Below are 15,149 nucleotides of genomic sequence, written 5' to 3'. Positions count from 1 at the left end.
GGTACTTTGTGTGGGGTAAGGAGGCCAAATTCTTATTCACCCGCTCTTCTCCCAGTTTCCTGGTTGTTCACACGACTGCTGAACGGGCAAGACAGCAACCACAAAAATCCACCTCTTCTGATAAGGTGGCCAAGAGGCTGGACATGCTGGGCAGGAAGTTTTTTTTCATCTGCGGGGCTGCAGTTCCATATTGCCAACTATCAGGCTCTGCTAGCCAAATACAATTTTAACAACTACAACAGGCCAACAGAGTTCCAGGACAAGAATGCTAGAGCAGTTCTAGACACTGAATACTAGGAGCAGTTCTAGACACTGGTGGTTGAAGGGGGGCTAGCAACCAAGGTTGCCCTCCAGGCAGTAGTGGACGCAGCCGACACCGCCTCTCGATCAGTAGCCACCAGTATGGTCATACACAGGGACTCACGGCTCCAATCCTCTGGTTTCCTCAGGGAGGTGCAAAATACGGTCGAGGTCCTCTCCTGTGATGAGTCCAACCTCTTCAATGAAAAGACGGAAAAGTCCCTGCACTCCAAAAATTCGAGGTCCACGCTACGTTCCCTTGACATTTACGCTCTGGTCCTAGATACAGACACCAGAAATAACCCTTTCGCCTGCAGCCACACACATCTTACCCAGCCTACTATCAGCACCTACAAGAGCTTCCACTTTGACAGCAGCAGTCTGTACCACGACCACCTCTTGGACCCCCTCCCAGCTGCAGGCCAAATTTTGATGTGCAAGTCAAGACCTGTGAACTTCTTCAGCATCACACCACAGGTCATCTTCAGGGGCCATCTCGCCCTATTGTTGTTGGGACTAGACCACAGCGGACAATTGGGTACTGGATATCATCCACCACAGATGCGCGATAGTTCCTCTCCTTCCCACCTCATCGCCCTCCTACCAACTCCTTCTCCAACAAGAAGCAGACATTCTACTCCTCAAGGGGTGTGTGTGTGTGTGTGAGATAGTGTATCCTGCCCCAATACCGTGGGGGAGGCTTTTACTCACAGTACTGCCTCATCCCAAAGAAGGGCAGAGGATGCCACCCCATTCATAATCTTCAGTTACTGAATATGTTTATCAGGAATCCAAATTCCAGATGGTGAAGCTGGTATTGATCATCCTCTCCCTCCACAAGGGAGCATGGTTCGTGGCTCTCGAAGATGCTTGCTTCCACATGGACATCCACCTGTCATACAGGAAGTTTCTCCATTTCAGGGTGGGACACCACAACTACCAATTTTGGGTCCTTCCATTCAGCATAGCAAAAACACCAAGAGTGTTCACAAAGATCTTCAGAGTGATAATGGCCAGATGTGATGCCTAGGCCACACAATACCTTAACCTCAGTACCTTAACGACTGGCTCCTGGTGGCACAATCTCAACAGGAAGTGCTCTCTGTGATCTGCTGTGTTCTCAGCCTCCTGGCATTCCTGGGTATTTGTGTCAACAAAGACCAAGTCTATTTTGACATGCACACAGACAATATACTTTATAGGGGCGAGGCTGGACTCGATCGCAGCATGATCCTTCCTCTCGGCAGACTGCTTCACATTGATAAATGCCCTCATCATGTGCCTTCACCTCAAATCCCATACTGCAGTCCAATAATGCCTCTCCCTCCTAAGTCGTATGGTGGCCTGCACTCACATAACGTTGCATGGATGACCTTGCATGGTCTACAAGTTTGTCTTCTCTCCACCTACAAGCCCAGCAGAGACCATATCCCGTGCCTGTGCTGACCTCCCTCAACTGGTGGTCAGATCCATTCCAGATCATGATTGGCACCTCCTTCAGCTCCTCCGCACCACAGGCCACTATCAAGACAGACGTTTTCCTTGTGGGGTGGGGAGCCCACTTAGGCTGCCCATAAACATATTAGAACTCAGGGTAGTCTGTCTCACATGCAACGCCTTCCTCCCGCTCATATGGTCCCTTCACATTCAGCTTCTCTGACAATATCACTGCTGTGGCATAAATCAACAAACAGGGTGGAGCCAGGTCTCCTTCTCTTTGCTCCAAGTCTATCCGTCTCTGGAACTGGTGCATCAGGAACCAGGTCACACTTCAGGCCACGCACCAGGCCCCCAAAATTCCTTAGACGACACGCTCAGCAAAACTGTATACTTCAACCAGCTACATGATACCATGCTCCACAACCTCTTTGCATTGTGGGGCACCTCCCGGTGGGACTTCTTTGTCTCTCAAGGACTTCGGAAAGTCCCCCTCTATTGCTCCAGGGGAGTTCTAGGCAAGGGCTCTCAAGGTGACACACTCCAATCCTGGACGGGCGACCTGTTATGCCTTTCACTCCATTCCCCTCCTGCCGCAGGTTCTCCTCAAGATTCGCCGGGACAAGGCCACCGTCATCCTCACAGCACCCTACTGTCCGCAGAAGTTCTGGTTCACTGACCACCTATCCGTCTCTTCTCGCTCCCAGATCTCCTCACACAAGGTCAGAGATGACTCCATCATCCCAATCGAGACCTTCTTCACATCACAGTCTGGTATTCGGATGGGCATCAAGTGTAGACTGTGCATGCTCCACCCCGGTTTGGCAAACCTCACCCAGAGCAGGAGGGAATCCACCAGAACATGCAACTGCACTAAATGGAGACGCTTTCTAGACGCTTCCATCGCCACAACCACTCAGGGGACACAGTGACCATCCCAGTCATCCTGGTCTATTTCCTTGCCCTTTAAAACATCGGTACTGGCTCTCAACTCTATTTGAGTGCATCTGGCAGCACTTAGCACCTTTCTCCTGCAATGGATGGCCTGTCCGTCTTTACACACCCCATCACTGTGTACTTCAAGAAGGGCTTGATCAACACCTTTCCATTGATGATGAAGCTCATGCCCTCATGGGACCTCAACCTCATTCTTTCTGCCCTCATGAGACCACCCTTTGAACCAACGGCAACATGTTCTCTATGCAACATAAGAACATAAGAATGACCATACTGGGTCAGACCAAAGGTCCATCCAGCCCAGTATCCTGTCTGCTGACAGTGGCCAATGCCAGGTGCCCCAGAGGGAATGAACCTAACAGGTAACGATCAAGTGATCTCTCTCCTGCCATGCATCTCCACCCTCTGACAAACAGAGGCTAGGGACAACGTTCCTTTTCACCAAATGAAATTAATGGGCAGCAGGTTTAAAACAAATAAAAGGAAGTTGTTCTTCACACAGTGCACAGTCAACCTGTGGAACTCCTTGCCCGAGGAGGTCGAGAAGGCTAGGACTATAGCAGGGTTTAAAAGGGAACAAGATAAATTCATGGAGGTTAAGTCCATTAATGGCTATTAGCCTGGATGGGTAAGGAAAGGAATGCAAGTGGCATTCTTATTTGCCATTACCTCGGGCAGGCATGTCGGCAAGCTTGCTGCCATGATGCCAGATCCCCCCCCCCCCCGCACCACATGATATTTAACAAGGAGAAGGTGTCCGAATTCCACCTCAGTCAATCCATGCACTTGCCTGTGTTCTACCCAAAGCCACACACCTCTCCCGCCGACAGAACTCTGTACCTCCTTGGCATCCATGCCTGAATATTCTACCTCCACAGGACTTGCCTCTTTTGGAAGTCACCTAAACTTTTTGTTGCCATCATCAGACGGTCAAAGAGACAAGCCCTCTCATCCCAGTGAATCGCTAAATGAGTGTCGGGGTGCATCCTTGAATGCTACAAGTACTCCAACCTACCTTCTCCTGGCAGAGTCACAGTGCATTCTACGTGGGTGGAGTCTGCCTCCTTAGCCTCACTGGCGGATGTGTCATGGCAGGACATCTGCTGAGTCACAATATGGTGCTCTGTCCGCACATTTACAGCATACTACTCCGTAACGCGTTCAGACGTGGGCCACGCTGTATTGCCAATGGCAGTTCCATTGGCATCCTTGTACCCACCTCCGCACTGATCACTGCTTTCAAGTCACCCACGAGTGGAATACACATAGGGACCATCACTCGAAGAAGAAGAGGTTGTCACTTATCTGTAATTGGAGGTTCTTGAGATGCGTAGTTCCTATCTATATTCCACTACCTGCCCTTCTTCCCTTCTGCTTCAGACTAGAGGATGCAATGTTAAGAGGAGAAACTGGAGTGGTGTCGACATATGCTACCTCTTATACCCTTGGCTAGGGGCACGAGGAGACACACTACGCGCTTGCAGGTCTATGAACGCTACTAGGAAACACTTCTGGACTCAGGTGCATGGCATACATGCACATCCACATGTGAAATACAGATAGGGATCACACATCTCGAAGAACATCCAGTTACAGGTAAGTAACCTCCTCTTCCCAGATCTTCTAACTTAGGAAGACTGCAAAATCAGACACCCCAATTCAGATCCAGTTCACTTCACGGTGTGGTGTTTGAAATGGCATCAGATCTACAATGTTCATGTTCGGAAGTCGTCCAAACCATTCTTACTCAAAATAGGAAAGATTCTGAACTGCTGTCTAGCTAAATGGAGACATTTTTCTACCTGAGCACAGCACAGTCAATCTTCCTCAGGCTCTGCAGATATTCCAGTCACTTTAGATTATCTTCTGTCATTGAAGAACTTGGGTCTTTCCATCAGTTCACTGCTGGTCCATCTCGCCACAATCATTTCCTGCCTTCCTTCAGTAGATGGGTGTTCAATTTTTACTTGCCCAACAAACAGATTAATGAAGGGCTTAGTCAGGATCTTTCCAGCAGTGGTCAGGCCTACACCTTAGTGGAACCTCAGTCTCATCCTGACAATACTCACTAGACCACCATTTGAATCTTTGGCAACACACTCTATGCCCCCCCTTTCAATGAAAGTTGCATTTTTAGCTGCTCTTATTTCTTCCTGAAACCCCAGGCTTCGGTTGAAGAGAAAAGACTTCATTCCTTGGATTGTAGACATGTCCCAGCATTCTACCTGCAAAGGACCAAATGAATTAGAAAATGACCAAGACTGTTTCTCGCTGTAGCAGAAAGGTTGCAAAGACAAGCAATATCTTCTCAGAGAATCCCTAAATGGACTTTGGTTGGATCATTTTGTGCTACCAATTAGCATATGTCCCTCCCCCAAGAGCACAAGCTACTTCTACAGTATCTCTACAGGAGGTACTTATACTAGACATATTCAGAGCAACAACCTGGAGTTCTATTCACATGTTCACAAAATATTATGTGCTAGTTCAGGCCTCCACTGTGGATGCAGTAATGGGGACTGCAGTTCTTCAAACATCTTTGTTGCTGGCATCTTCACATCAACCTCTGATCTGAGTACTGCTTGTCAGTTACTGACGTGTGGAATAGACTTATGGACCAGCACTCAAAGAATAAGTGGAAGTTCTTCATGATGTGTGGTCCCTGTCTGTATTCCACTATATGCTCTCTGTCCCCTCTGCCTTGGATCATATTGGATTTGCTGTAAGAAGAGGAACTGGAGAGGAGTTAGCCCACATTGGCTCTTATACCTTTGGTCTGGAGCATGAGAAGAGCAACTGTGCATGTGAAAGCCAATTGATGCTGCTTGTTAATCTCCAGTCTGGCACCCATGCATACCCACGTGTGAATACAGATAGGGACCACACATCTCAAAGAACTTCCAGTTACAAGTAAGTTTTACAACCTCCATTTACAAATGCCTTAACAAAAACAAACTAGTAGGCATGTGATTAAAAATAAAGAAAAATATCCATCAAAAATAAAATGTAAACAGAAGACAACCCTAGCAAGACTATTACTATGGGAAATATTGATAGCCTGGCTGGAGCTTTTAATTGCAATCTATCAAATAAGGAGGATTAAATCTCTTATTTCTTGAAAATGTGTTTACTTGATTAAAGCTTGGCTTTGAGCAGAACTTTATCAGGGGCCAGCCTGAGCCTAACATGAACTGGCCCAGGAATTCTTACAAACCTCAGCACCTTTGTTCCAAATGCAAGGCGCCTTTCATTAACCTTGCCATGTCTAACATAGATACATAACACACACATTTAAAATAAAAACCATCTATGACCCTACCAAAACAAGATACTCCATTGCATGCACTTCTCCCCTGGAGAAGAAGATGAGAGAACAAAGAACATATGACAGATGGGGGAGCAAACTGACATGATGAAGCATCTGTTGGAACTGCAGGAAAGCCAACAAGAGCACAGATCCCCATTGTATAACTGCCTGCCCTTCTCCCTAAGTTCCATATCCTCCTCACCCAGGCGCCCAAGAACGCGGGGCGGGGGAAGCTCCAGGCGCCCAGCCACTCCACTCCAGAGGATGGCCCAAGCAACAGAAGGCTGTCATTCAAACAGTTTTGATTTGTAGTGTGGCTACAGTAAGCAATGTGGCCTTGTCCTTCCCTCCTCCCGCATCCCACCACACGCAGGCTACCTTGTCAGTTATCTCACTTGTTTTGAATTAATAAAGAATGAATGCATGGTTTCAAAACAATAGTTACACTATTTCCTTTGCCAGCTGTGATGGAAGCGGAGAGGGTGGTTGGCTTACAGGAAATTAAAATCAACAAAGGGACGGGTTTGCAGCAAGGAGACACACACACAACTGTCACACTGTAGCCTGATCAGTCATGAAACTGGTTTTCAAAGCCTCTGATGCACAGTGCGCCTAGCTGTGCTCTTCTAATTGCCCTGGTGTCTGGCTGCTCAAAAATCGTCTGCCAGGCGATTTGCCTCAACCTCCCACCCCGCCATAAACGTCTTCCCCTTATTCTCACAGATAGTATGGAGCACACAGCAAGCAGCAATAACAATGGGAATGTTGGTTACGCTGAGGTCTAACTTAGTCAGTAAACTGCGCCAGCAAGCTTTTAAATGTCCAAAGGCACATTCTACCACCATTCTGTACTTGCTCATCCTATAGTTGAACTGCTCCTTACTACTGTCCAGGCTGCCTCTGTATGGATTCATGAGCCATGGCATTAAGGGGTAGGCTGGGTTCCCAAGGATAACTATTGACATTTCAACATCCCCAACGGTAATTTTCTGGTCTGGGAAGTAAGTCCCTTCTTGCAACTGCTCGAACAGCCCAGAGTTCCTAAAGATTCAAGCGTCATGCACCTTTCCCAGCCATCCCATGTTGATGTCAGTGAAACATCCCTTGTGATCCACCAGTGCTTGCAGCACCTTGAGAAGTACCCCTTGCGGTTTATGTACTGGTTGGCAAGGTGGTCCGGTGCCAAGATAGGGATATGCATTCCGTTTGTCGCCCCATTACATTTAGGGAACCCCATTGCAGCAAAGCCGTCAGTATGACCTGCACATTTCCCAGAGTTACTACACTTGATAACAGAACATCAGTGATTGCACTGGCTACTTGGATCACAGCAGTCCTCACAGTAGACTTGCCCACTCCAGATTCATTCCCGACTGACTAGTAGCAGTCAGGTGTTGCAAGCTTCCACAGGGCTATTGCCACTCGCTTCTCAGCTGTCAGGGCAGCTCTCATCTTGGTATTCCTGCGCTTCAGGGTGGGGGAAAGCAACTCACAAAGTTCAAGGAAAGTGGCCTTATGCATGCAAAAGTTTCACAGCGACTGTGAATCATCCCATACTCTCAACACTGTGCGGTCCCACCAGTCTGTGCTTGTTTGCGGGCCCAGAATTGGTGTTGCACTGTATCAACCAGCCCCACTGCCACCATGATGTCTCAATTGCCGCAGCCCGTGCTTTCAGGAATGTCTGTGTCCATGTCCTCATCACAATCGTCCTCGTGCTGGCGTGTCTCAGCCCGGTTCTGCGCATACTCCAGGATAATGAGCGAGGTGTTTACAATGCTCACAACAGCAGCGGTGAGCTGAGCAGGCTCCGTGCTTGCCATGGTATGGCATCTGCTCGAGTAACCCAGGAAAAAAGGCGCAAAACGATTGTCTGCCTTTGCTTTCACGGAGGGAGGGAGGGAAGGAGGAAGGGGCAACTGACTATATGTACCCAAAACCACCCGCAACAACGTTTTTGCCCCATCAGGCACTGGGACCTTAACCCAGAATTCCAATGGGCAGCAGAGACTGCGAGAACTGTGGGATAGCTTCCCACGGTATACCTCTCCGTAAGTCAATGCTAGCCAAGGTATTGAGGACTCACTCCGCCGACTTAATGCGCTTAGTGGTGACATACACTATCGACTGTATAAAATTGATTTCTAAAAATCGACTTCTATAAAATCGACCTAATTTCGTAGTGTAGCCATACCCTTAGAAAAATAATTGTATTGTGACTCATGTGTGATAGTCAGTGCCAATGCAACCTGCCTCCCAGGACGGGGAACCCACCATCCCATTGTCTGCACTCCGACTGTGTCACAGATCTCTTAAGTGCTGGGTCCTACCCTGCCCACCTGATGCATGAAAGCATCAGAGGAAGGTAAATGGAGGTGTGGATTTTTTGATATTTAGCCAAAATTGATGCCATGCTGAAGAAGTGACTAATAGGGGAGGTAATCTAGGGAATTTGTAAGGTTTGTTTCCCATTGAGAAGATGTTGGGATCTGGTGATGCTTTTGGAGAGAAGGCAGTGAGGAGTGTAAGGGGGTGGAGAGCTCATGCAAGGGCAGAGCTAGAGAATGTAATCTTGATTAATTTTCCAGCCCCTTAGGTTTCTTCGGATAAATACTACCATTCTTCAGGTTTGAAGGGTAAAACAACATTTTATCACCACTTCAAAGCTAATCAGTTTTCTCTGAATTTGATTTGTGACAGGCATTTTACAAAAGCTGCATTATAAAATTTCAAGAAGTGGAGTGGGGCTTATTTACCAATTGCTGATGTGATTAGGTGCTAATTTAAAAATTAAATTGCAGTACAGCTGGCTAACCAAGACACACTTGATGCCCAGGTACAAGTCAAAATGAATAGAAATCATTCTGTAACATGTTTGAACTTTATTTTTTTAATAAAGAATGTGTTCTGTAATCCCTTTGCAATTATGCAAGCTTCCTTTTGTATACTTTACATACTAGTCTATATTTGATCCCTGTTTATTAATGTTAGACATCTTTTAGAGTCAGTAATTCATAGGTGTTGACTTTTGATTTTTGCTTTTAGCTTCTGGTAAAACATGGTGGAGACTTGTTTGCAGAAAATGAAAATAAAGATACTCCCTGTGACTGTGCTGAGAAGCAGCACCATAAAGACTTGGCCCTCAGCCTGGAATCTCAAATGGTATTCTCACGGGATCCTGAAGCTGAAAGCATTGAAGCTGAATATGCTGCTTTAGACAAAAGACAGGTGCAGTGAAACTTTTAATTGTGTGTACTTTATGGTTTTATAAATCTGTGTATGTAGCAACACTTGGTGATAGAGGCAAAAATATCTTAAGCATGAGTTTAACTCTGGGCACACTTTTAGATCCACGGACTTCAGTGGCACTACACACACGTTTAAAGTTAAGCACACTGCGGAAGAGCAGTAGTGAGTCCATAGTTAAGAAGAGAGCTTTCTGTTCCCAGTATTTCAGAAAGCTCTAAATTACATACGCAATGCAGGTTGTCTTGGAAAATTGCTGTGCCACATTAAAGCTAGGGGTAGAGTTAGTGGTGCAAATTTGGAGTCATTTGGTCAAGTAAGTTGGGAGATAAAGCTCTTCCAAAAATGATCAACTTCTAAAATTTTCAATTTCTTACGATTTTCTGCCCAAAGATGAGGTGGGGAAATAGAAGAAGGATTCACAGCATGTTTCCTCTAATCTCAACTAGTGAATACCACCAAGAAGCAGCTGCAAAGTGAAATATTTCAAAATATATTAATTTTTCTTTCTGGGTCTAGAGGGTTGTGCCTGGAACTGCTGCAAACCAGATCTTGTACAAAAGCAGGAGAGCATGTAATTTTCATGTCCATTTTTAAAAGTGCTCTAGAATTCATAGGCGCATTCAGATCAGATTAAAATTTGTTTTTGGAGTAAATTAGGTATGTTTTGGTTAGGGGGGGGGTTCCCATTTTAATTGCTTTCCAATCATGACCTGCTTTTTAATAAAGTGCTCTAAAATGCACATCAGCTGGTTCAGTTTGAACATTGGATTGTCAGTGGAGAGACCCAGGTAAGAGGTAGTAGTGCAGTCTTGGAGTGGCTTGATTAAGGGATTTATCACACACACACACACACACACACACACACACACACACACACACACACACACACACACACACACACACACACACACACACACACACACACACACACACACACACACACACACACCCTTCTCTCCCAGAATGAGTTGATTGTAGTGTGGTTCCATGTATCACTGACGAGAGGAAGATAAGGAGTACAGGCAAAGCTGCAAGGGTGGAACACCATGCCAGTTTCACGGCACTTCTTCAAAAGAGTTCTAAAATTCACAGGCTAAGTCAGATCAACGTGGAATTTGGTATGCCAGTTGAAGACCTTGGATGCAGTTTGTGGGGTAAATTTGCGTAATTTGATCTCAGGTTTCCAAAATGACAGGCTTTTATTTTTCAAAATGCTTCAAAATGCACGTGCATAAGCAGATTGCCTTGGAAATAGCTATGCTACATCAAGATCCAGAGTAGACTTTGTAAGATCATTTAGTCAGGGAGTTTCTAATATAAAGGCCCACTCGTGACCTACTTTTAACTATCAAAATGCTCTAGAATGCACATGCAGAGCCAGATTGGCCTGGAAATTTCTTTGCCAAGAGAGAGACCAGCGTAAAGACACTGGTGAAAAATTGGGATTATTTGGTCTGAGCATTCCAATGATACAGCTCCCCTACGTATTTCTTTTCAAAGTGTTCTAAAATACATGAGTGTAAGTAGATTGCCTTGAAAATAGCTATGCCACATCAGAGTCCAAAATAGATTGTGGGTTGCAAATTAAGGATCATCTGGCCAAGAATTCCCAAAATAAAATCCTTTCCCCAGATGGTCTGCTTTTGTTTTTCTAAGTGCTCCAGAAGCAGGCACACAGCACAGGAACTGAAGTGGTAACTGAAAACAGGAATGCTCCATGCATGCCACAAACACACAGTGCTGAAACTACATTAGGCAGTTAGGAATAGACTTGCTCCGTGTATGCCACAAGCACTCAGCTCTGAGTGGAAGCTGAGGATAAGCAGGCTTTCTTAGCTCAGGCCACAAGTGCACAACACTGAGACCAGAGGTTTAGGGAAATTGCTCAGACTCAAGATCAGTGCTGGCTCAGGCTCTGGCTCAGCCTCCTCAAGGAAGGGCTCAATGAGTGAGAAGATCTGTAAGCAACCCATTCACAAACTTAAAATCCATTTGCATATCTCTTACAAGAAGGTTAGCATTTCTGGAAAAAAACAAAATATAAACTATGGAAAACCGTGAATTATAGTGTTAAGGTGACACTTTCCACGCAACCTGCCTGGATGAAGATGGCAATAAAACTGGGAGTACAACAGTATCTTAACCCTCCCTAACCAATCCTGCCATTTTATCTGTGCCCAGCACAACTTGAAATCTGCACTCTTACGCATACAGTCCAGTGGACCTGCACTGAGATCTGTGCAGCATCTTTGATGCAAAGGAGTACTTGCTGCTGGCTGGCAGAGGCGGACAGAAAGCAGAAATCAGAGTAACAGCCGTGTTAGTCTGTATTCGCAAAAAGAAAAGGAGTACTTGTGGCACCTTAGAGACTAACCAATTTATTTGAGCATAAACTTGCATCCGATGAAGTGAGCTGTAGCTCACGAAAGCTTATGCTCAAATAAATTGGTTAGTCTCTAAGGTGCCACAAGTACTCCTTTTCTTTTTGAGAAGGCAGAAAGGTACTGTTATATTCCCAGTTCCTATTGCCATCGCCTGTGGACAGAGTTAAGTGTTCTTGCATTATAGTAACAATATCTTAATTTCAAATGGTTGTAGCCAATTCATGTCATTGTTCCTATTCAGATGTCATCAAGGAATTCTAAGGAATGCTTACATTTAGAATTGAACCATTTGCAATGAAGAAAATAAACAATTTGCAAAGCTTAAAGTCATAAGAATGTATAATTTCTAATTGCTGTGGGGCAGAACAAAAGCTTTCCACCTTTAAATAAGATGGGAGTCAGTAGTGACTCTACAACTTTTGCAAGTGTTTCCTTACTTTGAATATTTTTCTCAAGAATATTTCCTATTTAACTGTTTCTGATGAAAATAATTGTTTAACATGAGTTCATTCTAGAATCTTGTTTTCCATTGGTACTGGTTGAAATGCACATTCTTCTGAAGAGACACTTCTGTTTTAATTTTGTCTTTTTAACAGATCTTGGGAACCTTTAATGATTAAATCTGAGTTTGCAATTAAAAAATGTATAGCAAATGCAAGGTCATAATAGTTTAATTAAATATGTTCCTACATAACACAATATCGAAGCATAGGAATATTAAACATTTACAAAACAAGATATAAACTTAAGAACTATGGCTCTGTGTAAAACACCGAGACACAAAACTTTATGACCAGAGTCTATTCTTTTATCCTTATGGTTAGGTGAAACAAAAAGCATCAAAATGGGTTATGTCTGTGTTGGTTTTTTAAATAGAAATCAGGTCAGGGGAAAATTCCAAAAGATTTCCCTTGCCTCTAATTTTGTATTTTTATTTCATTAATTGAAACAACTCACAATAAAAGAATTTGAGCAAACATTGCCTATACGTATAATGTGTAAGAATATAAGAAATATTTCTCTCTCAAAATGTATTAAAGGTGAAGTTAGGCTAGCAGTAACCCAAATAATATACACTGTAATTTAATCTTTTTAACTAATTATTTTTGCATCGATTTTGATGGCTTCACATTCATAGTTCTCTGGTTCTCTGCTTATTCCTAAAATAGAAGTAGGTTCATCTTTGCAGTGTAGCCCCAGGAGGTAAAAGGCACTTTCATTTTAACCCCATGCTGCAATGTATTCAGTACATGCTAAGGAACACCTGGGAAAAAGCAGAAATTCAGAGCAGATCATCCAGTCCAGGTTTAGTTCTGTGCCAGACACACAGAGCATTATATTGCACAATAACAAAACAATCATTTTCTTCAGATATTTAATTTATATTTGGAAAGGATCTGTTCAGTTCCAATTGAAAGCCATTTAGAAAGTAGTATAAGCATAACTTTAGTGTTCATATTTAAGAAAGTGAAAGATGTTTGCACTCTTAAAATAACCCACTTAAAATTAGTACATGGAGATAGAAATAGCCTTTTTAAATAGGAAGAGAAAACAAAAGTACAGCGGGCTTTAGTGTCTCCAAATTTATATATTACATATGTGCACGTGAGTGGTAGAGGCAGTGTCAGATAATTTTTGAAAATATATAGCCCCAATTTACAAAAAGGATGATACATAAAGTAAATTTTGGCATCACTTGGTTACCATCTTAATTGCACAAAAAGGAATTGTTTTGTCTTCTCAATTTTTAACAGTATATTAAAAATAGAAAAATCACTTTAACATTAAATGAACTGATAAAATAAAACCTCTATGCAAATACTAAGATATTAATAAACACTTTAACATAGTTTCAAATAGCAATTTGATAATAAAAGAATTGATGGTATCTTTGCTTTTTGTATCTGGCTCAGAATGTTAGAGGTAAAATAAAAGGAAGGTATGCATGTGTGTGCTCAGATGTGTGTGTATGTAAAAAGAGGAGTATATAGAAAATATTACAAGAATTGAAGATAGTGGAAAACTGTTATTCCATGGGTTGAAGAAGTGACAGAACATAGAACATCCCTAAGTTACTGTTTTCCATAGTTTATATACTGTGAATTATAGTGTTAAGGTGTTAAACTTACAGTATAGTTTAAAGATCTGGAGATCTCTTTGTTAAACACAAAGGGCAAGTTTTTCAATACAAACCTCAGTTCTAATCTAAGGGCTTCTGCAGATGGAATGAGTTGAAGGATTTCTTCTGTGCACTTAAGGTTTGATCCAACATTCATTGTAATCGTGGGAGTCTTTCCATTGACTTCAATATGCTTTTGATCTGGGCCGATACGAGTTATTCAGATATGAGCTACACATATATCTGAGGTCAAAGAAAAAATTGTTTGAATTACGCTGAGAAACAGTACATGTTCATATAATTAAAGAACATATTGTCTTGCCGAAGAGGACATATTAAAAATTTTCTGTGTGTGCAACATTAGTTACCATTTCCAGACTTCTGACTGCTTAACTTTGTCTCCTTAATGTTTTTTTATGGAATAACGTATTACTTTGTGAACAAAATATATGTATTTTTAAAACACGGTCATAAGGAATATTTCCCACATCTTTAAAGAGCAAATTAAAAATTCTTAAAACCAGAGAATCTAAAAATCCTTTCTGGGGCTTGTGTGGAGCGTTCCAACAGAGATAGTATAACACTTACTACTCAAGAGAGAGAAGTGCCAGTGTTCAACCTAGAAACAGCCAATTAAACATAATTTAGAACAATTGTGCACTTCAGATTAAAATGTTAGTTCCTTTAATATACACTTGTTTCAGATATCATTAAGAAATACCTTTCCCTTATAGATTTAAAAGGTGGTGATTGTCATGCTGATGAAGCTAATTTATATTCTTTCAATGATAATTCAAACTACAGTTCAGATAAAGTCTAGAGAGTTTAGTCATTGTCCCAATTTTTTTAGAGCATATCCATGCAAATGTAATCACTTGAGCACCCAGCTGTTTGTAAGCCTGTCAATTTGACGTGTTTTCATAAGTTATCTCTTTAGTAAGAAATTAAATAGGTCAGTCAAATTCCAGAATGCTGTCAAGCAAACGACCCAGATTTACTCTAGCAGGGACCACTAAGGATCAGAATGTTCTTAGTCCTTCCATAGGTGTGCACCAACAGGAAGGCACAAGGAAACTCTCCCCGGTTTGTGCAGCCCACATAAGGAAATGCAGGAACCACTTCCATCATGCTTTCCCAAAGAGGGCAAAGAAGAAGCAGGGCTCTGGGTCCATTTCTTCTGTTTACACTAGTCTGGGGAATTGGCCAGTACCAATAAGGAGAGTAGGCTCTATCATCAATTGAGGCTAGTTTATGTTGCTGATGGATCCTACTGCTTGTACGTAATTACTGGAGTTTGTTTATTAGATGTATTTTTTGAGGGTTTATTGTGGATGTCCAGTGTATGAGATGGACTCTTTTGTTTACTGTAGTGTAAATGTGAATTATAAAAAACTAT

At 43.1% G+C, this 15,149-nt stretch overlaps 1 protein-coding gene across 10 annotated transcripts in view; it reads left to right on the top strand.

Moving 5' to 3' along the window:
* The window catches only part of ANKIB1 (ankyrin repeat and IBR domain containing 1), a 154,663-nt gene that overhangs the window by 62,744 nt on the left and 76,770 nt on the right, over positions 1–15,149 (top strand). For all 10 annotated transcript variants that reach the window (XM_073333976.1, XM_073333978.1, XM_073333979.1 and 7 more), the window contains one exon: positions 9,047–9,229. In XM_073333976.1, the coding sequence (XP_073190077.1) occupies positions 9,047–9,229 (183 nt within the window). The remainder of the gene's footprint in view (positions 1–9,046; positions 9,230–15,149) is intronic.

This window comes from Lepidochelys kempii, chromosome 2 (assembly GCF_965140265.1).
Source record: "Lepidochelys kempii isolate rLepKem1 chromosome 2, rLepKem1.hap2, whole genome shotgun sequence".
Lineage (NCBI taxonomy): Eukaryota > Metazoa > Chordata > Testudines > Cheloniidae > Lepidochelys > Lepidochelys kempii.
The sequence above is the reverse complement of the archived record's forward strand: the minus strand, read 5'-3'. Positions and strand labels throughout refer to the sequence as shown.